Source organism: Pleurodeles waltl, chromosome 4_2, assembly GCF_031143425.1.
Source record: "Pleurodeles waltl isolate 20211129_DDA chromosome 4_2, aPleWal1.hap1.20221129, whole genome shotgun sequence".
Classification (NCBI taxonomy): domain Eukaryota; kingdom Metazoa; phylum Chordata; class Amphibia; order Caudata; family Salamandridae; genus Pleurodeles; species Pleurodeles waltl.
This window is the reverse complement of record NC_090443.1, coordinates 142,470,661-142,494,626: the sequence shown is the minus strand read 5'-3', so window position 1 is coordinate 142,494,626 and position 23,966 is coordinate 142,470,661. Positions and strand designations below refer to the sequence as shown.

At 43.4% G+C, this 23,966-nt stretch overlaps 1 protein-coding gene across 5 annotated transcripts in view; it reads left to right on the top strand.

Annotated features, from left to right (window-relative positions):
- LOC138292399 (cyclic AMP-dependent transcription factor ATF-7-like) overlaps positions 1-23,966 on the top strand; it is a 679,599-nt gene that overhangs the window by 606,982 nt on the left and 48,651 nt on the right. For all 5 annotated transcript variants that reach the window (XM_069230978.1, XM_069230982.1, XM_069230981.1 and 2 more), the window contains 3 exons: positions 15,869-15,988; positions 17,583-17,732; positions 17,987-18,184. In XM_069230978.1, the coding sequence (XP_069087079.1) occupies positions 15,869-15,988; positions 17,583-17,732; positions 17,987-18,184 (468 nt within the window). The remainder of the gene's footprint in view (positions 1-15,868; positions 15,989-17,582; positions 17,733-17,986; positions 18,185-23,966) is intronic.

The window sequence follows — 23,966 nt, the reverse complement described above, 5'->3', positions numbered from 1 at the left end:
TCTGAACAGGAGGCCAGCAAACCGGCCCTTGGAGTCACTTCTGGTAATCCTAGGTGCATGTGTTGATGGAGGACTCAGCAGCAGCGCTGACCTCTGAGGGTTTACGGCAGGCTCTGGCAGCAAAACAGTTCTTCCTGGTACAGCAGCAGTCTGGCAGAGTGTACAGCGTAGGCAGTCCTCTAAGAGTCTTTCCGCAGGACCAGTAGTGAACTCAAGAGTGAGTCTGAAGGTCCTGTTTCTATACCCTGGTGCCCTTCCTCTAGAAGATGGTAGACGTTTCTGGAAAGGTTCTTTGAAGTTCTTGGGATTTCCCACCTTCCCTCCCCTGCCCAGGCTCCAAGCTGGCTGCAGTGACAATACAGGGTTGTTGGGCCTATTGTGAGGAGACAGAACACAGCCAATTTATGTGCAAGTGTGATCAGGTGCTCAGCTTGCCTCAGACCCTCCCACCCCCATCAGTTGTTGGCCCATTGAGGTTTAGCTAATCCTACTATTTTGTGACTGTCTGGGAGGAATTCACAAAGTCGGTCAGCTACACCCAGTCATGTGATCCAAGACTAGTTGCATACCCAGATCTAAGGGCAGGAAAATCAATCTTTCTAAAAGTGACATTTTCAAAAATGTAATGAAAAATCTGACTTTACTTTTAAAGAGGGTATATCATTACTATTCTATAGGTACCAAAACATAATAAATCTTCCTCAGCTCAATACCGAAATACAGCTTATTAAATGTAATAAGGAATGACTAGTGTTATCCTATGGGAGGGTTAGACCTCACAGTAGTGAAAATCAAATTTGGGAGTTTTTCACAACCATGACGCATAACTTAAAAGTACATATCCTACCTTCTAATTACACAGCACCCTGCTCTATGGGCTTCCGAGGGCCTACCTTAGGGGTGACATATGTAATAAAAGGGGAGTTTAGGGCTTGACAAGAGGGGTTAAATGCCAACTCAACATAGCAGTTTGAAACTGCATTCAGGCTACAGTGGAAGGCCTGGGACACGTTTTGGAGTGCTTCTTAGGTGGGTGGCACAATAAGTGCTGCCTGCTCATGGGCAGCATTTAACTTACAGGCCCTGGGTATGTAATACACCACTGTACAAGGAATTTAAAAGTAAATTAAATATTCCCATTGGGTATAAACCACTTTGACCATGTTTTAGGGAAGGAGCATAAGCACTTTAGCTCTGGAAGAAATGGAAAACGATCTTTTTGTCTACAAGTTTGGCTGTTCGCTCTGTGTGACACCAGTTGACTCTTGGGATGCAAGTCATGTTTTATGGAACTTGGTGGCCCTGGTTCTAATCATGGCTCCAGAGAAAGCCTGCGCTATCCTTTCACAGACTATGCTGGATGGCCGTGATGCAGCCACGCTCGCAATCTGCTGAATAAACAACTTGCTTGGGAGAGCTTTCGGCACTAGTGTCGTCCTTTACAGACATGCTTGACTGCATTCCACAGGGCTTTCTAGGGACGTTCTAGTGAGCTTTATGGACATGCCATTTTGCGGTTCCTGTCTTCTGTACAAAGCAGATTTGTCCCTGGAGTGCTTTAAAGACAGCAGGGCCTGGGTGTGCTCCCTGTGCTTTTTTGCTCCCCCACGACAGCCACATCAGTTTCGCCCCCTCATGTATCATCAGCAGTGCAGTCTTCCCTTTCCTTGGCAATGGGCTGCAGACATCAGGCTCGCCCCAGGTAGTCATCCCCCACTTCTGGACTACGGCAAGTTTACTCACATCATTGGGGTTCACTATCAGCGTGCCAGAGTCCCACCTAACTCCTTTACAGATGCTCCCCTTCTCCAGTGCCATTCTTGGCACAGTGTCGTTTTGCGCTTATCCTCGTGTGTGGAGAGTCCAGGACATTTGTGCTATGATCCTGATATTTTAACCTCTGTCCTTGATCTCGATGAGACTGAGGCTGCTGCATCTGATGGGTAAGTACACCAAATGGCATATGTGCGCTCTGTAGTGTGGTCTGAAGTCCCAGTGATTGTAGCATCTTGAGGATCATTCTGATCTGGTTCAGATTTCAGAGGAGATTTTACCAGATTTGAAGTGGTGGCTGCAGAATGGCGAATGGTGAATGGTCAGCGGCCAGACCCCTCTTGCTAACCTTCCTGGAACTCATAATGAAGACTTGATGCATTGCTTCTGGGTTGGAGAGGCTATCTGACAAGTGGAGATCAGGGATGCCTGGTATTCGGTGGGGGCCTAGCTCCATATCAACCTTCTGGAGCTTCAAGCCATCCAAATGACATTAAAAGCCTTCCCACCATCATCAAAGGGAAGATAGTGCAGGTGCTCATGGACAACACTATCTTGTGGTACTGCAACAAACAGGGTGAGGTTGGGTCGTGGATCTGGGGTCAAGAGGCTTTGCTTCTCTAGTGGGGCAGGGTCTTTCCAAGGAGCGAGGAGAATCCAGGCTCATTCTTTTTGCCGCCTCTGGGAATGTGCCATGTTAGTACTTTTGCGGATTGCAGTTTTCAAGTCATCTCTCACTTGGAAGGGCGTTCCACTTAGAGTGGTGCACGGGACTCCATTAGGCCTTCCTGACGATACATCTCCTCTAAGTTCTGAAGAAGATCAGGACGGACCGGGGCCAATTAATTCCATTGATCCCAGATAGGGCAGAGAGTATGGTGTCCTGAACTTCTAAGCAAGAGCATCCAATCAACCTGCCTCTTTTGGAGGATCTCCTGTTGCAGCAGTAGGGCAGGGTTCTGCACCTATACTTGTGCAAACCTACATTTCAATGCATAGAGTGAGCAGCAACTGTTACATACTTTCAACCTTCTGCCCGAAGTCGTGAATGTCATCTTAGCAGCCATGTATCCCTCAACCAAATCTGTTGGCATCTGCCATTGGGAAAAGCTTGTGGCCTTGTGTGCTGCTAAGCAGTTTGACTGACTTCAAGACAAACTGTCTGAAGTTCTGTTTGTGTTGGCGCAGGGCCAAAGCTGCTATTACTGCATTAGCAAGCGTAGTCTCTGTCCTAGACATTTGCTAAGCGGCTACGTGGGCGGCCCTCCAAATATTCACAAAGCACCATTGTCTGGACAGTCAGGTCTGTCGAGAAGGGCTTTTTGCCTGCTATGTTCTGCTGGTCATTCTGGTTTTAATCCATTCACAGCTCACCACAAAATAGATTTTGCTTTGGTACCTATTCATAGAGTGAGGAATCTGCAGCTAAAAGTGCCAAGTCTAGGAATCTGCAAACTGGTTGCAACAATTTACTTTTGGGCTCTACATCTGCGGCCCTGGTCAGTCTCAAAAGAAACTGATGTTAGCACATGGGATTTGTGCATATATATGATCCTCATGTAATTTCTGATGCAGAACAGCATCAGTGCAGAGCCTCACGGCCCTACCTGTCAATGCACAGAGGTACTGCAAAAGTCATTCTGGCTTCAGTCTAATGCCCGGGGAATATTCAAAGGTGAGAAAACAGTGGCTACATATAGTCTCTACCAGAAAGTGTGTTACCAAAGTAATGAACTATTGCTTCTTACTTATTGGGTCTATCCATATCTCTGTTTCTAGACCTTTCCACCTCTTTGAGTAAGCCTAGACTGCACACCCCCATTCTGATAGATTCAGGTGCCTAGAAGGAGTTACTTGGATATCCAGTTGGAGTACATTAACAGTTTGGCTGTGGTACTCCAGTGGTGAAGCACCAAACGTGAATAAGGCCCATCAATCTCCAAGGAAGGCCTCATACATATATAATATCCACAAAAACACACCCAGAAACACCACTGGAGGAGTCTTCCACCTACAGAGGAAAATACAGTCTCCCCATTTTGGATGATAGTGGTACCTAGGTGTAGTCCTACCCTGGTAACACAGAGTGTGCTGCTACTGGAGTACAGAGAGGACTACTAAGATTACAAACCTGATTATTGACCACAGAAAAAGAAAATCGGGGCATCTGAATCAACCTCAAGAGGACCATGACACAGCCATTGCACCTGTCCTTCCCAGTGCGATGGGCGCATACTATGCTGTTCTGTAATGGACTTCACACCTCAATGGGTAGAGGTGGCAGATTTTGTTTCTTATTGAAGACTTACACTTCTCTGCATTGTAAGTGTCAAATTGCGCAATGCTTCCACACCACAACATATTTGAGATCACTGCTAGATTGTGGAACAAAAATGTTATTTGCATTTGCCTGCAAAATCCAGCATATGTTGTATCACATGTAGGGGCAGACTAGTTGTTTCTAAAGCTATGAAACTTTGTGTCACTGCTACACCACCAACCCACGAGGAAAGCTAAAATGTGGATGAGAAAATAGGAGTGATTGCAGTCATGCCATGACAAACTGCTGAATTCTTTGCTCTTCTAAAACACTGCATAGAACCATAAAAGGGGGGATTGAAGAAAAGCTCCAGTATCTTCCATAGGCGGGAGCAGCAGCCCTGCCCAAAGGGAAATGCATGCTGTAAAGCAACTCTGTATTCCGTTCATATTGCCATCAGGCAACTGATCATTCAATTAGTTCTGTATTGTACTGGCACACATCATTTCTGGGGATAGGCCCAAAGCTTCAGCAAACAGTCTAATATGGAGTTGGTGCACATATGCATTATCAGCTAAGGGTAGAGTCACAGTGCACCTTGCAGCGATCCAGCCCATCAGTTACGAGTACAGAGAGCATGGCAATCTACATTGTTACTGGTAGAAAAAGATGCTTACAGGTAAGTAGTATTTTTCTTCTAGCTGCTACAAAATGTATTTCTATAGCCCGAGCAAAAAAAGGAACAAACTTGTAACTACCAGAGACCTCAAGGGTAATAACACACTTGGCAACATGATGCTGACAATCAAGATATGCAGATTTGTCAAATACTTATACTGTCTACTGACAACTGCACTGCTTCAGTCAAAAGTTCATGGAGAGCCTTCCTAGAAAGCCAGAGCAATTTGTTGAGAATTCTAACCTGAGCAGCTACATCTACAAAAACAGTAAAAACCTAGATAAAACAAATACTTCTGCCAGTCTCAGCCACCCCTGGGTGTCTGGAAAATCTGTGCAAATAGGAAAGAATCTTTGTTTACACATTTGTGAATTGTTCAGTGACATTCAGTGGAAATTTACAGTTATTGAAATAGTATTAGGATATTATGCAAAATTTTCATTTTTTGGAGTTACAAATTCATATTGTTCTACTAAACATAAGGGATGCGGTTTGAGGTATTTCCCTTTGTTTAAATAGTTTCTTTACTTTCTGTCAAAATTCATCCTCCTCTTCGCTGTGTCCTCATGTAATCTACATTAAACTAAGCTGTGTGATACTACTTTGTGATAAAAGTAGCCAAAAGTGTTGTTTACGTTTTATTAGTCAAATTAAAGTGATCTCGGCAGACCTTCTGTATTTTTTCCTTTCACTTTTTTTCTTCTATCTGATTCGTACAAAATAGTCCAACCTTACAGCTTATCTTTAAAAGCATCCCAGACATTTCACCTAACTAGTTCATACAGTTAAAAACAAATATACAAATTGCTATTCCTTTCATGCAATTTTCCTCTTTGAAAACAATTTTATTGACAATCCACCTCTCACTGAGATTCATTTTCAGTGGTAGAACATTTAATTCTGCTGTGTAATGGTTAGAAAAGCTATTGGGGAAGAATAGTTGGTCAGTGTATTCTAATGAATTTGAGAGCTGGAACAAATCGTTGGGCAGCTGAATATAAAATTTCCTACCTATTGGGAAGGAAAGTTTCAGTTCCATTAAGGACACAGAGGCAATTATCATGCATTTCACTTTCCTTTTATTTACCCAGCAACCCCTAATAACATTAAATTCAAAGACTACATATCCCATGAGTCTTTGCTGCAAACTCAGTGCAACTTAAACCATAGAGCATGTCCCATATATTTGTCTTCAAGGAAAAACACTGCCTCTTTCTTTGTGCAAAACAGCTTCTATCCAGACCTTCCGATTAACATTCTTGCTTTTTCTCTGATACTAGAGAAAAAGGACATACAAGGTAAGTTTCGGATCATGGTAGATCGTCAACCAAGTTAACCACAATTGTCCTCAATCCATTGCAATGAAATCATCACCTATTCAAACCATTAGTAAAGATACTTATCCTCAACATTGCGAGCTTCATAGTATTGAGGGAATGTAACCTGATGAGACAAGATCGGGAGGGATAATGCTCGCCTCCGTATCCTTAATAGAATAGAACCTTTCCTTCACAATAGCTAGAACATTTTATATTCTATGTCAGGACCAAAGGCTCAGATTATGTTAGTTTAAAGCTGGCTGACAACCAGTGAGGCCCTGCCCGTGACAGGCTTACAGTAAAAGGTCTTAAACATAGAGTCAGAAGGCCAGTTTGCTGCTCTAAGGATATCTTCTAAGTGGCACCCCAGACAGAAGGCCTTTGATGCCACAGCCCCTCTTGTTGAATGAGCGCCAAAAGCTGTCAGTGCCGCCATCTTGTAAAACCCATCTCACCCATCAGGTGATAGTAGTTGCTGAAACTAATTTAAAATGGTGCTTATGAGCTGTGAGTAGTTGGGCTGTCCCCGGTGGTCGATGCTTTTCTCTTATGGCTTTGTAAGCTCTCAGGCAGATGGAAAAGAAAAGCAGGATAATGGACCGCTCTGGTATTGGATTTGGTTCTCCTGAAAATGGTGAATGATAGATACCCCATCCAGGAAAACCTGAGCACTGTAATATCCAGTGCCTGGACATCAGACACTCTCTTCCAGGATATGAGACATAACATCACCAGCTTACCTTTTAGTTCTTTGGGTGATAAGTGTTTTTTATGTTGCCAGGGTCGCAGCATTCTCAGCACCACATTGATGTCCCAGAGGGAGGAGTAATACAGTTCAGGTGGGATGGACAACCGAATACCCCGTAATCATTGACAGACCAGAGGGTGTTCTCCCACCGGTATGTCATGAACAGGCATATGACCAGATGAAATCGCTGACCTATATGCATTGATTGTGCGATATGCTAACTCACCACCAGACAATTCAGACAAGAAATTGACTATATAGACTACATCTGCCCTAACAGGATAGCGATTCCTTTGCGGACACTAGCATGACCGCCTACGCCAGGCTGAACCATAACGGTTGATCGTAGAATCACCCATGCTCTTTTGATAAGAGATGCAGTCTGTGCCAAAAGGCCTTGGACTTTCCAGTGTCCCCTGTTATCTTCCAAGTCATCAGTAGGAGAAACAACAGGTCCAAGTTGTCGTGAGAGTTCAGCAGAAGGTGAGGAGTCCAGGGAAGTGGGATTGGAAAATCCATGGAAAGCCCCAGAAGAACTGGATACCAGACTTGAGGTTTCCAGAACAGTGTCACAAAGATCACCTCCACCTTCTGATGCCAAACCAGTGCTGTGAGCCTGGCAAACAACAAGAAGGGAGGGAACGCATACCCCCCGGTTTGGCTCCAGTCCTGTAGGAAGAAACCTATGGTGGCTGCTATGGGTCTGGATGCCAACTGAAGAAGGGTGGTAACTGGTGATTGAGTCGTGAGGTGAGGAGATCTAACTTACATGGACCCCATTGATCCATGATCCTCTGAAGGAGGGAGGAATCACCAAATTTACATGCACTGGAGTCCTTCAGATATCTGGATTGCCAATCCCCAATCTGGTTGAGTCTGCCCAGTAGATATTCTGCTGTCACTGACAGTTTGTGTTGTAGGCAATGATTCCAAAAGTCCCTAGTCAAGTCTGCCAGCACCTTGTAACAGGTACCACCCAAGCCATTTCTATAGCATACAGCCCAAACGTTGCCGATCATCAAGAGCATGGAGCAGGGAACGTTTTTGGCTGCCAAGTATGAAGAGCCTCTTCTTCTGAGGTAAGCGGAGTGATTGTTGCACTGTATCTACCTAGAAGTCCAAGAATACTAGCTGTTAGGCTGGTACAAATTCTGATTTTTGTATGTTGATAATGAAGCCTCCATGCCCTTGCGCACAGCCATTCCATGGTGCGCCAAAGTACTTTGGAGAAGCACCAGGGCATGGAGGACAGACTTGAGTGGAAGGCAAGTGAGCTCGAAGATCCACACACACCCCCACCCCCATTCGAACTGCAGAAAGTCTGCGGGTGGAAAAACCTTGACAATGAGCTAGACGTCCTCAGATCCAGTCTCACTAACCAATCATTGGGTAGCAGTATATCTCAGGAGGTGTATACCCTCCATTTTGAAATGACGATACACCACCCCCTTTTTGAACTCCTTCAGATTGTTTACAGGTAAATAACCCTTGTCCTTCTTTTCCACCAGGAAGATGTTGCTCATGAGACCTCTGGGGTTGAGGACAGAAGGGGTAAAGGCTCCTTCTTGAGAAGCTCTGACACCTCCCGGTCCACTAACTGCATTTCTTTCACAGAGAAAACCAGGGTTCTAGGGTGAAAACATGAGGTGTGCCATGAAACTCTGTTAAACCACTTCATAGTTTGGAGTACCCACACAAATCAAGTTAGTTGCATCCAATTGTAAATAAACCTCTGCAACCTGCCCCCACCTTTTGTAGGGAAAAGGTATATTGCTTGCCGGTAGTGCCCCCTTGTGCATTAATGGCTTCTGGAAAGACTTCTCTGCTTCTACGATCTCTGCCATTGCCCCAGAAGGGGACGAAGCCCCTGAACTTTCTTGATATGAAGCACCTGGTTTGGAGCTTGCAGGGGTTAGAATTGTATGCTCGGCCAGAGGAGTGCCCCCTACCTCTTTTTGCCCCTACAATAACCTTTTGGCTTTAGGCCTTATGGATAGACTGCTGTGCCTTGTCAAGTGAGGATAAGAGGATGACCTATCTAGAAATCCTTTATGAATCGTTCCCCCAAAGAGACCCCCGTCAGCTACTGGGCCAGATTCTGTGGTAGCCAGCTCGCCCTTCTTGGGGTCGATCTTTGAGGAGCAAGCACCTATGTTCAGTCGACAAGGTGCAGTTGGCGTTTCCTAGGGTACAAAAGGGCTACCTGAAGCCACCCTGAGGGAATTGTAGGGTCCATCATGTTGCCTGATTCGTAGGCCTCCTCTGCCATGTTGAGTATTATTGTAAGGGGCCCCACGACATCGACGACTTACCATGGTTGGACCTTCAGGATCAGTCAAGGCCCTTCTTTGGATCCTTAATGAATTTGGTGAGGAACATGGCAATCCTATTGTCACTTTCAGGTGCACAAGGCACCTTACCGGCTAATGATGGTCTAGCACACTCAACCTTCATCCATTCCTGTACCTCTTTATCCATCCTAATGCAGCTGGCCACATACTATGCTTGTTTATCAGCTGGATCCCAGTTCACAAATCAGGGGTGATGTATGTCCTCTGGATTTAGCATGTTCGGTGCACCCACAGACTCCTATGTGGTATGGTTGCCCTTATAGTCCAGCCTGTGTTTCTTGGCGCCACCCTCTGGTTACCACAGTCCGCTAGGACCTGGTTCATCACCAGAGTCCCCAACAGGGGTGTCAGTTTTCCCCAGCATTTTCATCTATCACCTGGGGTTAATAGGAGTCTTAATCGTGGGTAAACCCAGGTTGGGAATCCTCCTGAGTGTCTAGGGCGTTGGGGCGCTGCTTCAGAAAGGCTTGACACAATCTTTCAAATAGATCGAAGGCTGTTGAAACCGCCTCAGCATTGTTGGCTGGCCTGCCTTTGCCCATGCCCTTAGAGGTTCCCTGAGTGTCACTGGGAGACGAAAGCTTCCTATTGTCCCCATCTGGATGTAGAATACTGTGGAGTACAGTGAGCTCAGTAATTTTCCTTCTAAGGACCTCTAAGGCTGAAGAAAGCGCCCTCTGTATAGAGGTGTCAGTAGCATCCACCAACTCCTTGTGGATGAGAAGGAGTGTCTGCTCCTCCTCCACAGACACCCAGTAGTCATTGCCTATACCTGCCATGGCCGATCAGGCGGCACATATGTGTAGTGCCCTACAAGGAAAACCTTTCCTAATTCACAGGCAGCAGTAGTATGTGCCAATGCTTGTTGGACAGTGGTAATGTTTGACAGCCACTGTTGAGTTTAAAGCGAGCAAGTGATCACCCAACGCATCCTCTAATTAGTACAGGGTAATGTGAAAGAGCGCTGCAGGAAAGCCACAAGATGCTAGAATAATGCACTGAATCCTGCACCGCATATAACCTACTAAAGGAAGAAATACACACTATTTAGACTAACCTCCTCCCTGAACAAGCACAAATATATCTAAGACATGAAGGAAAACGCGTTTATCTGGCTGCTGAGCAGCTAAGAAAGAGGAAGACGAATATATGGGACGTACTCTATGGTTTGTGTTGTACTGAGTTTTCAGCAAAGACTCGTGGGATATGTAGACTTTGAGTTTAACACTATTGTTATGGGTTGGTAAATAAATTAAAGGAAACGGACATGCATAATCCGAGCCTCCGGTCCTGACATAAAATTATGGATTGAATCTAAAAGGAGAGGTTTTTGCCTTTTGGTTTTAGAAGTCTTTATGGTGTGTTCTCGTATGAAATTAAAGTTGATCTCATTAGTATGCCCCTTCTCTATGGTGCTAATGCTAATTACAGATCTTTAAATGGGGAAGTGGAAATCTCGAAAGGGGCATACGTGTTGGTGATAATCAGGTGTCTTAAGCCAATTGAATAACTGACCCAAAGTCAATTCCCTTCATAGATCTAAATCATAATACAGATTTTTTATACGTATTATGCTTTTGATTAGAGCAGCTCCATGTATGTGCTGCGGGGGCCAGTGGCTGATACTGGAAAATAAAACTCCTGCAACCATTATTTAAACATTAAAGTTTAAGGGGGTCATTTTGACCTTGGCGGACGGCGGAGGCCGTCCGCCAAGGTACCGCCGCTGAATGACCGCACCGCGGTCAAAAGACCGCGGCGGCCATTCAGACATTTCCTCTGGGCCGGCGGGCGCTCTCCAAAAGAGCGCCCGCCGGCCCAGAGGAAATGCCCCTGCAACGAGGACGCCGGCTCAGAATTGAGCCGGCGTAGTTGCAGGGGTGCGACGGGTGCAGTTGCACCCGTCGCATATTTCAGTGTCTGCTTAGTAGACACTGAAATACTTTGCGGGGCCCTCTTACGGGCATGGGCCCCCAGGGCCATGGGCATGGGCACTGCAGGGGCCCCCAGGGGCCCCGCGGCACCCCCTACCGCCATCCTGTTCCTGGCGGGAGACCCGCCAGGAACAGGATGGCGGTAGGGGGTGTCAGAATCCCCATGGCTGCGGAGCGCGCTCCGCAGCCATGGAGGATTCTGAAGGGCAGTGGTAAACTGGCGGGAGACCGCCGGTTTACCCTTTCTGACCGCGGCTGAACCGCCGCGGTCAGAATGCCCTCGGGAGCACCGCCAGCCTGTTGGCGGTGCTCCCGTGGTCGGTGGCCGCCGCCAGGGTCAGAATGACCCCCTAAGTCTCTTAAACGTTAACAGGAATTTTTCTTGTAATAATATTAATGAAGGATTAGATTAAACAATCCTTGATTATATCTCCATTCATGTACACCTATTATTTAGCTCATTGGAATTAAATGAAAAGGTCTTCAAGATTGATATAATTTACAAAAAATACTAAAGTCTGGTACTAGAGTGCCAAATGCTACAATACTCATTCTTCTTAATTCAAAATGCATAAGTTGTTTGATAAAATATTTTTTGTAAGATGATCTGAGTTGTCATTTTCATTAAAGTGACAGGTGTTACAGTACTCTTCCTACCCATTCCCGAGGTACATAGATCATCTGTTCCGTTCAATAAAGTTCCAAATGCTGCAGCACTTATACTACCCATAATCAAAAGTGCTTATAGATACTTTGCCGTCTGTGTGCAAATTCAATAATTACTTGTTTACCTAACTCACCAACGTGTACCCTTCCTTCCTTATGTGCTAACCTCACCTGTCCCCTGTAAAACATTTTCCAGATACAAGATCCACTGCCACCTAGGGGGGACCCTCCCCATATTTTAACTTGGCAGCATCTGGTTCTCATTAACACAGAGCCAGCACTGTGCACGTTCAATCTTAAATGCATCTGTAGTGCCACTTTTGCATATGTTACGCTATATAAAGTCACAAAATAGTAGATCAGGATCCAGAAGTATATTTAAACTGCTTTGAAAAGTCTCTGGCTGTAGAGATTTTTGAGAAATTTAATTTTTGCTTAAACCAAACCTTTTGTTTGACTAATTGGAAAATGTATGTAACGCTCCCGCTTAGCTAAGTTCTTGTATGAGAGCTTAAACTCTTGCTTGGTTTGGCGGTTTCGTACATCATATCTGAGAAAACCTGAAAGTGAGAACCTTTAATAGTTTTGATAGAATGTAACTTGATAGCCCACTGGAGAATTTGTTTATAGTCCTTAAGCCTGCACAGGTCAATAGGATCGTTAAAAGGGGTATTAACGCTACCAGTAGGCGCCAGGAGGGACCCTGCTCTTATAATTTTCAAGTCACCGTTGATTTCAGGCAGAACATTCATTTTCACCGATGAGTAAATTCAGATTTTGTGGATGTTTCACTTGCTTTTATAGAAATACCTACAAAGCAGAGATTAGATCAGCAGGTTCTAATTTCCAAATCTCCTGTCTTCCTTCTGATGTCTGTACACCTTTTCATTTGAACTAGTTCAGTAGATTGTTCCATGTGTATTTGGTGCTATTAACATGACAGTGTCCTAATACACCTTTTGCCTCCATCTTCCCCTTGCCTCACCAAAATATACGGATCAGACAGGGGAAGGCAAAAGGTAGAGCCTGTGCAGCAGAATACCAAAGAGCCTCCCTCCACTTCTTCAGTGTCACTGGAGCCTCAACTATATTTAAATGTTGGACGTCATGTTGAGACTCTACTTTCTGCTTTTTCAAAAATAAGGGATAACAGCTTCTTGCCTTATTAGTTTTAGGTGATGCTTTTTGCTTCCTTTGCTGAATAATTTCCTTTCTTTATGTCACCAATGGACTACTCTTATTGAGTCCATTCTGAGTACCAGGCCCCTGGAGGGAACCTCACTATAATAGGCACTCACTGGTATATATGTGCAACAGCGTGCCATTTGGGTTAGAAATATTAGTGTTGTTATTCAACAGGCCGAGTTATATTTAAAAAAAAACAAAACGAAATAATACAAAAGGCAGGGTTCTGCTTTTCCTTTAAATAGAGTCTTAACACTTCACAGAATGTCAAGATTATGAGGGTTTCCTATAGGGCAGTTGAGCTATGGTGATCTGCGCTGACCATCTAATACATCTGTTTCTGGTGGGATCTTTGTCTATATGATCAACACATATTAAGCCCTGTTCCTAATCATTCTGCTTGTCTGTGTGTTTCTTCAACATACTTGCAACAATTCCGTGCGATATCTCTAATTTTGTCTGAGTACAGATTCCTTGTTACTCTGATGATCCGGGTGCATTTTTGGTTTGCGGTCCTGTAGTTGACAGTATTTCTTATATCTAGCTATGTATAACACTTTGTTTCATTGGACAGGAAGTCTGAATTACCAGGCTAGTTCCTTTGTCTGGGGGTTGAAGTACAATAATAACCCCACCTGAAATAAAGTTCTTACTGCATACTCAGTTAATCAGCTTTCTGAGAATCTGAGCACCATTTCCATCCTATTTCCAGTTGGTATGGAGTCATCCAACAGCATCCTCCAATAGAGCTTTCACAAGGAATCAGCTGGTTTGTCCGTAATTGCTTCCCAATCCTAACCACAAAGGCAGCTCCACATTACGAGCCCTGCCTCCTACTCCTTATGCAATTATGTGCTTTTTTTCAGGCCTGATGTAGCCCAGCAATGGCGCCTTAGGAAACTGGGAGCCTCCAAAAGATGTGTGATCCACTCGGGGCTAATCATTTTTAATTTGCCTGCAACCCTACATTTCCACTGCTACAAACCAGAGATCTTAAATGGATCTGACAATGTCTCAGCCTCCTCTTCTTCTAACATGAAGCAGCTGTGTCATTCAGTGTGTTAGCACATGGCTCTGATGAAACTACACCTACAGGATGCATTGCCTCTGCATCAACCACCAGTGGCAAGAGCATCTCATTGTGCATAATATAGTTGTCTTATCGGATGTTGAGAAAACTGCCTATGTCCCGGGCCACTGGAATTATGCGGCAGGACAGAGCCAAATTATGCAGCAGGTTAAGTAAATTATGTCCGAACGCAGCAATATATATATATATGTATATATATATATATATATAACATCATTATTGCACCCCTGTAGTGTCAGTTTAACATCCAAATATAGCAATAAGCAACAGAAAGGTAACCAGTCCAGCTTTGTAAAGAGCCTTCCTCTGTGAGACAATACGTATTGCTGCATTTTTAGTGACTTTTGAACCGTTTGAGCTAGAAACAATTTATTTTGTTAAAATCAGCAGATTATGCAGCAGATGATGGATTATGTGGCAAATGCGGCAGCTCTGTAATTATGCGAAGATCGCCACAACTGCATAATTGCAGTTGCCCTGCCTATGACCTCCAGATCATCTTTGTGGGCTGTACATGTGTATAATGCCTTTGTATCCATTGTTATGAGTTTAAAGCCAATTTCCCAGCGGATATCGAATTCTCTTAGCAGAATGTCATTAGTAAATGACAGGAATGTAGCAACAAAGTAAGGGGAAATTATCCACAAATTGTCAAAAATGCTGAGTAAAAGCTCCTGTGTCCAAGATTATATGCCTCCGGGGTGGTGGTATGTATCTTTGGGAGGAAATATATTGCTGTTATTATTGGATGTTCTTTTTCTAAGTACAAGTATGCGTCATAATTAAATGTCCCATTGTGGTACCATTTTTAAATTTTTATAGTTACTTTTCATTTACTGTAAGTCAGTAGATGTATCTTCCAATAGCAACTAGGGTTGTTCAATTGGCTGTTGACTTCCGTGTTATAATCCACAAAATTTAGAATGATGTTAACCTCTCTTGGCAGTAGTTCTGATTATAATTTGCTTGTCATTTTTCAAGGATGTCAGTGTTTCATATTCATGTTTCGACAGATTTGTTCCAGTGTCTTATATGATGATGGCAAAGGCCTGTTGTGATCTACCCTACTTTATGACCTGTCCCCCGAGGCTCATTAGGCAGCTTTGTAATCTCTTCCCCACACCATTCGTAAATGCCATATACTATCACCCTTAATCCTTTGTTATATCCTTTCTTTGTTTTCCTAGGCCTTCATTGTGGTCCACAAATTGCACACATGGAAACTACAGATAACCCTGGCTATGATATTTAAGGGCTGCACAATTTGCACTACATTCCAATGTAAAAACTGAGAATGGGGCATAATGTGTTAATGTTATTCCACATGACGAGGCTTAGGAACTTCAATTATGCACTGTTTCTGTGGTTTTACTTGCCACAGTTTGCACCGATATTGAAAGAGACCTTCAGTTTAGATGAATTGGACACAATTGTCCCTACTTCTAGTTTTTCAGTTTTTGTACCACGGCAATATGTTAGAGAGGACATTATAGCTACCCCATTCCCTTGCTCAGGCTTCACAAGTGTAAAACACACATCTAATTTTGTATTGATAAAGATAGTCTGACTTACTACTCAATATCTCTAAATGGGGAATAACATGTGGATGAATGCTTCTCTTTTAACTTGGGGGTGTAACTTAGATGTTGATGTTGGGATGGCAGTATTGTGGTGCATGTAGCCATTGAAATGCAAACTTACATCTAAAATGATTTTTCATGATCTTGTACTAGGTTTTTTCTTGGTACCTCTTTATTTTGATAGGATTACAGTGAATTTTAAACTCTTCTGCGTGGAATTGTTGTTAAATTGTAAATACATCTGAACTTATTTAACATTCAACCCAGTCTCTGATATTTGCAGCTGGCTAGGCCTTTGTCCATGGTGCCCAACATTCCTGGGATTCCAGGTCCTCCAATCATGAGCAGCGGTGGTGGCCACATATCCCCTTCAGGTTTTTCATTGCATTCAGATGCAAAAATGGTGAGTTCTTAAGAAAAGTGATAGAAGCATTTGAGAAACATTAATTTTCCCGTCATCCTAACCCACTTTGTACCTGCAAGTTACTCACTGAAAAGGGATTGGTTTAGGAGGGATTTCTTTATCCAAATAGTCACTTTCTGCATAGTCTTTACATGTTGGTTCTCTGCTGATAGGAAATTCAAAAGGGAGCACCTAATTCTCCATACTGCTAGTACACATTGTCTTGTAATATTTGTTGGAGTGATGTGCCACAGTGATCAGCGTTTGTCCTTTGACGATGTCATCCATGTCTTATTTCCTGAAAGTCTGGCATGAATAAAGTCCTTGCTGACCCAAGTTAGCCACCGCTCTTGTTAGAACTTAATTCTGTCTCCTTGCGAAAGTAATTGGTGCATGAATTAAACTTATCTAGCTAACTCAGCATACTACCTTTTACCCATTCAAGAAGACTTGGGGTGAGGCAGAGAAGGGAGTTTTGGTATACTGAAATGGAGCAAGAGGTACATTGTGGATTAAACATTAAACAGAAGAGTAATGGGTTATTGGAAATGCAGTAAAAAGCTGGTTAGGAATTGAAGCTCAATAAAAAGTAGCTTAGTAAGAGCAGTTGGACAATGAAAGTGCAACAGAAGGCACATTGGTGGACGGAAGAGCAGTGTATGCTTAGCAAATTGAACAAGTGGCAAACAGAAGGTACCAGACAGCAGAAAAGTAAATAGATGTCAGTCATTAGGTGTAAATGCAAGAAAAGGAGATGGAATGGGATGCAAAGGAAAGCATGGCCAAGGGATAGACAGAAATTGAACTTCAGTATTATAATACATTAAAGGAGTAGCAGCCTTTGGAATGTGCATTTCAGGTAGCTTGTGAGGGACACCGATACAGGATCAAGGCTACTCGTATCCAAATGCCTGGGTGGTTAGAAAAAGTAAGGGGGATAAAAATTGATGTGTTTTGGAATGAATATGCCAACAGTTAAAATTTAACCTAGCCCAGCATACAATGGTGGTAGCCTGCTGAGTGCCAAAGTATGTTGTTGAATGCAAGCTTTGAATTATTATCATAAGCACACAATGAGTTCCTTTATTAATATACATTTTCAAAAATGTTATCTGAGAATTGTATGCTGATCTTTAGTATTAATATGAAATATTTTCATTTGTATTTTGTGCAAATTAGGTTGTAGGAAATTTTCTTTGTGATGCTTGATACAAAACTTCACTATGCTTTTTAATACATGTGTTATCGGTGTCTTGATCGATTTTCTGAAAAAAAGTCTTAAGATGGCTACATCAAAGCAAGAGCACTAAATTGATTAACAGTCTCGCACAACAGTGTTTTTGACTGGGTTCATGTGTACAGTAACCTGGCACATATGCTCTTTGAAGATATCGGCATATTGATTACCATCTAACATGGTAGCACCTAGACATCCACCAGTCTGCAGTTTCATTTTATGAGATTAGGAATTTTTAGAAGTATAGTGGAAAGTGGTTAATATTCACTTAGAAGATTTAGGAAATGGGAATGAGAATATTTAACACTCTTAAGTAGTATAGTCGTTTTCCTTTAATAACATACTCTGTTATTACAGCGTCTTAAAGCAACACTAAACCAGCAGGTGTCATCGACTCTCAATGGTGGTATGATGATGTCATCTGCGAGTACGATGATAACCCATCATCCCGAGCAAGGCCAGGTCTTGATGCAGCATCCTGATGCGCCATCCCCAGCACAGCCACAGGTCTGAAGTACACCTCGACTACTAATATAACATATTATTTAAAGGTTCTGTTTAAATCCAGCCTTAATGCTCTTCTCCTACATGGTGTTACAGTATTCAGTGTCTGTGTCTCTTAACGTTTGTTTACGCTTCTACAGCTTTACTGTTAAACCTCACACTCATTCAGTGGAACATGAATTATGAATTATCTTATAAGCGGTTTCACTAGTCTTCCATCAGCAACTCCATAATGTTTATCTTCCTGCCACAATCAGGTCTCTCCAGCTCAGCCCACAGCCAGCACTGGTGGTAGAAGAAGAAGGGTCACTGAGGAAGATGCAGATGAACGTCGCCAGCGCTTCTTGGAGAGAAACAGAGCTGCTGCCTCACGTTGTCGACAAAAGCGCAAAGTATGGGTCTCATCGCTAGAAAAGAAAGCAGAGGAATTAACATCACAGAATGTTCAGCTGAGCGTGAGTAATGGGCCAAGCAGGATCACTAGGCAGTGTATAGTAGTACATAGTATTCAGCAGAAAGCTCTCCAGATCTTAAAAGAGCAACTGAGCTACAGTGACATTTTTGTATCTTGAAAGGGGCTCATAGAATCTCAATAAAGTAGGTCGAATATTAGAATGAAGTAAAGAGCTCTATTTTACCATAGGGGCGTACTGACAAAAGGGTTTCTAGAAGCACACATTTTTTTGTTGTTGAACTCTTATGGTTGCAAGGTTTCAAATGCCTTTTAAGATAGTGATTTTTAATTTAACATTCATTTTTTAAACAAAAGTAAAGTTTCCTGACTAGGAGTAAAAATAAATAGAAGCACCAGTCAAAATGAATAGGAACGACACCATTTTGCAATGAAACTGAGAAGATTGCCAAGGCTGCGGTGGCAGGAAGCCTTAGGAGATTCAGTACAAGAAAAAGCTAGCTTACCCCAACGGGAGCGTTTAACAGGCAAATTAAATCCTCTTCCTCCACAGGAAGAATCAAAGGGCATTGTTATTGGTATCCCCAAAGCCAAAGCAAAATATCACAAAGCACCCTAGCGTCACCTGGTGCTATCAGACGATTAATTCTCAACCTTAGTAGCTGGCAACAATCCTTTGTGTTTGTCATCAGAAATGCAAATAAAGCAATGTTAATGCTTATGCCTGGGGATCTTAATCCATTGACTGTTTATCTGCTAATTGCTGGTAGTTGTGGTCTTGTTTTTATGACAACTAGACATTGGCTGATAAGGTTCTGGCATGCATCTTCCTTTCTTACACTCAGATAGAACAATGTCTTTAGAATTGCTTAACAGGACTATCCAAGTGAAAGTAACATTCACTATCCAGTCCTGGCCTACTGCATGAGTCATAATGTTTCTAGCCATAACTCTTGATGTACGATTGCCATGAGGACCCTGCTGATAGCAGTTCTTTCAGCCTTGTTATAAGTCATGATCAGTATCTCATAAGCTACATTTTTGCCATTTGTTGCCGTCAGCTGCTGCCTGCAGTGGCACAGGCCAATAGTGTGCATATGTGTTTACCTGTTTGAATATTGAAGAGGACCCTTTGAGCAATTCCTTTACCAGGGATAATGTTACCTTTCCCTCTGTTACAGGGCTTAGATGTTGAGGTGTTGCCCAGCCATCACCCCTATCAAAGGCTCTGAGAATTTACAAAACTTAAATGCAGAATTAAAATAAACACAAATCTGTAAGAATGAGTTCAGAACGTGTTACACGTTGGCACCTTGCCTGGTACAAGCCAGTCTTCTTCCATATGTCTGTCGGCATGATCATATCATTGTAGATTAGTAAGGCTGACCTCTTGCCTTTGCCTTGTATACGGGCTACAATGATGGTGTGGGATGAGGTCGACTTCTTAAATTGGGGACAATGTCCTCCTACCCCACATCAGTAGCTGTAATGGTATCTCGCATTATATGGGATTCTGCAGTTTAACCACTTCGCTGCCAGGCCTTTTCCACCTTCTCCTGTGCCAATCCTTTTTTTTGGCTATTTGGGTAGTTCGCACTCAGGCCCTCATAACGTTTTGCCCACATAAGCTATCCAAGCCAAATTTGCATCCTTTTTTCCAGCATCCTAGGCATTCTAAAGTACCCAGAGTTTACAAGTAAAATGTAGTTTATTTGGGAAAAAAGTGCTGCTGAAGAAAGCATATGTTTTTGTCCATGCAAATGGCAACAACAAAGGGCTTGCGGTGCTAAAAATCACCATCTTCCCACCTTTCAGGAACAGGCAGACTTGAATCAGAAAAACAACTTTTGTAACACAGTGGCATTTTACTGGGACATATCCCATTTTTACTTTTTTTGGTGCTTTCAGCCTCCTTCCAGTTAGTGATAGAAATGGGTGTGAAACCAATGGTGGATCCCAGGCAGCTAAACATTTCCGAAAAGGAGACAAAATTCGGAATTCAGCAAGGGGTAATTTGTGTAGATCCTCCAAGGTTTTCCTATAGAAAGTAACAGTTGAATAAAAAATATTGAAATTGAGTTGAAAAAAACAGCCATTTATGTCTACCTTTTCCTCTGTAACTTTTCCTACTATGGTAGATTTTTTTAAAGCAATATACCACTACATCTGCTGGACCCTTCTGGTTGCAGAGATATAGGGTTGTAATAGGGCTTGTAGGTTCATCAGGAACCCAAAGTACCAGGAGCCAATAAATGAGCTGCACCTTGAAATGGGTTTTCATTGTATACCAGGTATAGAGCAATTAATTTGGTAAAATATAGAGTGAAAAATAAAATAGGTATCAAGCATACATTTGTATTTCCAAAATAGGCACAACATAAGGAGTTTAGAAGCAGTGGGTATTTGCACATCTCTGAATTCGGGGGTCCCTATACTAGCATGTGAAATACAGGGCTTTTCTCAAATAGACTTCTTTCTTACACACTATCTTAGATTTGGAAGGAAAAAATGTAGAGAAAAACAATCGGCAATAACACTTGTTCTTCTATTCTGTGTTCCCGCCCCCCCAAGTCTCCCTATAAAAATGGTACCTCACTTGTGTGGGTAGACCCTAGTACCTGCGACTTGAAACACTCCAAAACACAACATGGACACATCACATTTTTACATTGAAAGCTAACATGTTTTTTGCAAAGTGCCTAGCAGTGGATTTTGGCCTCTAGCTCAGCCGGGAACTAGGAAAACCTACCAAACCTGTGCATTTCTGAAAACTAGACACCTAGGGGAATCCAGGATGGGGTGACTTGTGAGGCTCTCACTGGGTTCTGTTACCCAGAATCCTTTGCAAATCTCAAAATTTGGCTAAAAACCCTTTTTCCTCATATTTCGGTGCTGCAACATTCTGGAATCTGAGGGGAGCCATAAACTTCCTTCCACCCAGTATTTGTCCGATGAAAATGGCACCTCACTTGTGTGGATGGGCTTAGTTCCCGGGGCAGGGAAGGGTCCAAAACACAACATGGACACTTCAAAATTATCTATTAAAAAAACACTTGTTTTTGCAAGGGGGGCACCCGCGTTTTTGGTCCTTAGCTCAGCAGCCATCTAGAGAAACCTAAAAAAAAAAAAAACATTTCTGACACTAGACACCCGAGGGAGTCCTGGGAGGTGTGACTTGCTTTGATCCCCCAGTGTTTTCTTATCCAGAAACCCCTGTAAACCTCGAATGTATCTTAAAAAAATCACATTTTCCTCGCATTTCTGTATGGGATCACCGCACCAGCACAAATTTAGGACCACCCTGCATTCCCCTCCTGATAAAAATGATAACTCACTAAGTGCCTGTGACTGGAAAGGGACAAAAACATGAAAAAATTGAGAGGGTAGTTTGAAAAAAACAGTTTTTATGCTGACACGTGATGCAGAATTTTTCTCGGTATAAATTCGACAGTGTTGGGAGGTAGGAATTTGGTGGATTCCTGTGGATTCCATAAGGTTCCATCACAAAAATATAGGGAAAATGCGTGTTTTCAAGCAAAGTTGGAGGTTTGCAGGTCATTGTGGTAAGAAAATGGTTTGGGGTGCATGTGAAGCACACCACCCTGGACTCAAGGGAAGGTGGGGGGAGGCAGAGGAAGCACTTCCGCTGCCATCCCTGCCCGGCAGTGATGTGCCACTTGTCGTAACCGTTACCTTCACAGCACAAAGGGGGTTAATACACTTTCATGGGACATGACTAGTACTCTGTTAAAATGTTTACTCCATATCTTCTTTAGTATACAGAACTCCTCCGTTACCTGTTTACAAGCCAGGAGAGACTACAGAGAATAACAATACACGTTCCTGATGTAATGTACCAGTCATCTATGAAATTTTCTAAGGGTACAGTGTTCAGCTCTCTTGCATTCTAGCTGCAAATGCTTTATATAGGCTTTGAAACATGAACCTTTTTTTAGATTATCCTCCCTCATAGGTGATTGTTATTTTATTGAACAGTGGTGGGGGGCGGCCACATAGCCCCACAGGACGTCTGTTTCACTGCCTTTCACACATCTCACCTAGCATTCTTCTGGAGTGTTTGTGGAAGGCTAGCTTATAAGGCAGTGTGTGGACTGGGTATCACCTTTTCCTTGAGACCCACTTGCAAACAGTTGCTATACCTCAGTTCAGATCTGAGTAAAAGCACTCACGTGGGTTTCAGCAAGTTTAATCTCTTAGTACTACCTTTTATGGTCTGCATGGCTCCTCTCACTGAGAAGTTCCCTTACAGGCCACACCTTCTGACACACAACCGAAACCAGATAAGAAACACAGTCGCAGGCAGCTCAATCTAGTGATCTGGCACCCGAGGTTTTAAAGTTCAGACTCCCAAAAGTATACATAGACATTCTGTGAAAATCTTGTATGCCTACTACGCAGGCCTACTATGCTCCATATAGGAAAGGTTCCTCCAATATCGCATCTCCAATAACATGGACCGTCTTAAACCCAGTGTCCAGGACACCTTTTTGTTAACTTCTCCATCTACAAAAGTCAGACCTCGCCTACTCTTCTGTACAGCTGCACCTAATGGCTGTGACCACATATGTACAGAAACAGGAGCATTCCTCCATATTTGCATCCATTTGGTTAAGGCCTTCACGAAGGGCCTCAAAATTGTCATGCCTTACAGAGTCCCCCTTACCCTTAAATGGCTTGCATTCTTGCACCTTACAACCTCTCTTGTGGAATGTAGTTTTCCTTGTAGCCACAGTGTAGGAAAATGGCTCCTTGTTGCAGTTACCCTCCCACTTTTTGCCTGATATTGATGCTGACTTGACTGAGAGTATGCTGGGACCCTGCTAACCAGGCTCCAGCACCAGTGTTCTTTCACTAAAAATGTACCATTGTTTCCACAATTGGCACACCCCTGGCACACAGATAAGTCCCTTGTAAAAGGTGCTAGTTGTACCAAGGGCCCTGTGACCAGGGAAGGTCCCTAAGGGCTGAGGCATGTGTTGTGCCACCCTAAGGGACCCCTCACCTAACACATGCACACTGCCATTGCAGATTGTGTGTGTTGGTGGGGAGAGAAAGGCAAAGTCGACATGGCATCCCCCTGAGGATGCCATGCACACAAAATACTGCCTGTGGCATAGGTAAGTCACCCCTCTAGCAGGCCTTAAAGCCCTAAGGCAGGGTGCTCTATACCACTGGTGAGGGCATAGCTGCATGAGCAACATGCCCTTACAGCGTCTAAGTCCATTCTTAGACATGGTAAATACAGTGTGGCCATATTAAGTATATGGTCTGAGAGTTTGTCAAAACAAACTCCACAGTTCCATAATGGCTACACTGAACACTGGGAAGTTTGGCATCAAACTTCTCAGAATAATAAACCCACAGTGATGGCAGTGATGGATTTATTTTTAAAAAATGCACACAAAGGGCATCTTAGAGATGCCCCCTATATTTTACCGAATACTTCAGTGCAGGACTGACTGGTCTGTGCCAGCCTGCCACTGAGAGACGAGTTTCTGACCCCCTGGGATGAGAGCCTTTGTGCTGTCTGGGGCCAGAAACAAAGCCTGCACTGGGTGGAGGTGCTTCACATAAAACCTAGCAGTGAGTCTCAAAGGCTCAGGCTTCGTGTTACAATGCCCCAGTGCACTCCAACTAGTGGAGATGCCCGCACCCCGGACACAGCCCCACTTTTGGCGGGAAGTCCGGGGAGATAATGAGAAAAACAAGGAGGAGTCACACCCTCAGCCAGGTCCATCCCAAAGGTGACCAGAGCTGAAGTGACCCCTTCCTTGGAAAATCCTCCATCTTGTTTTGGAGGATTT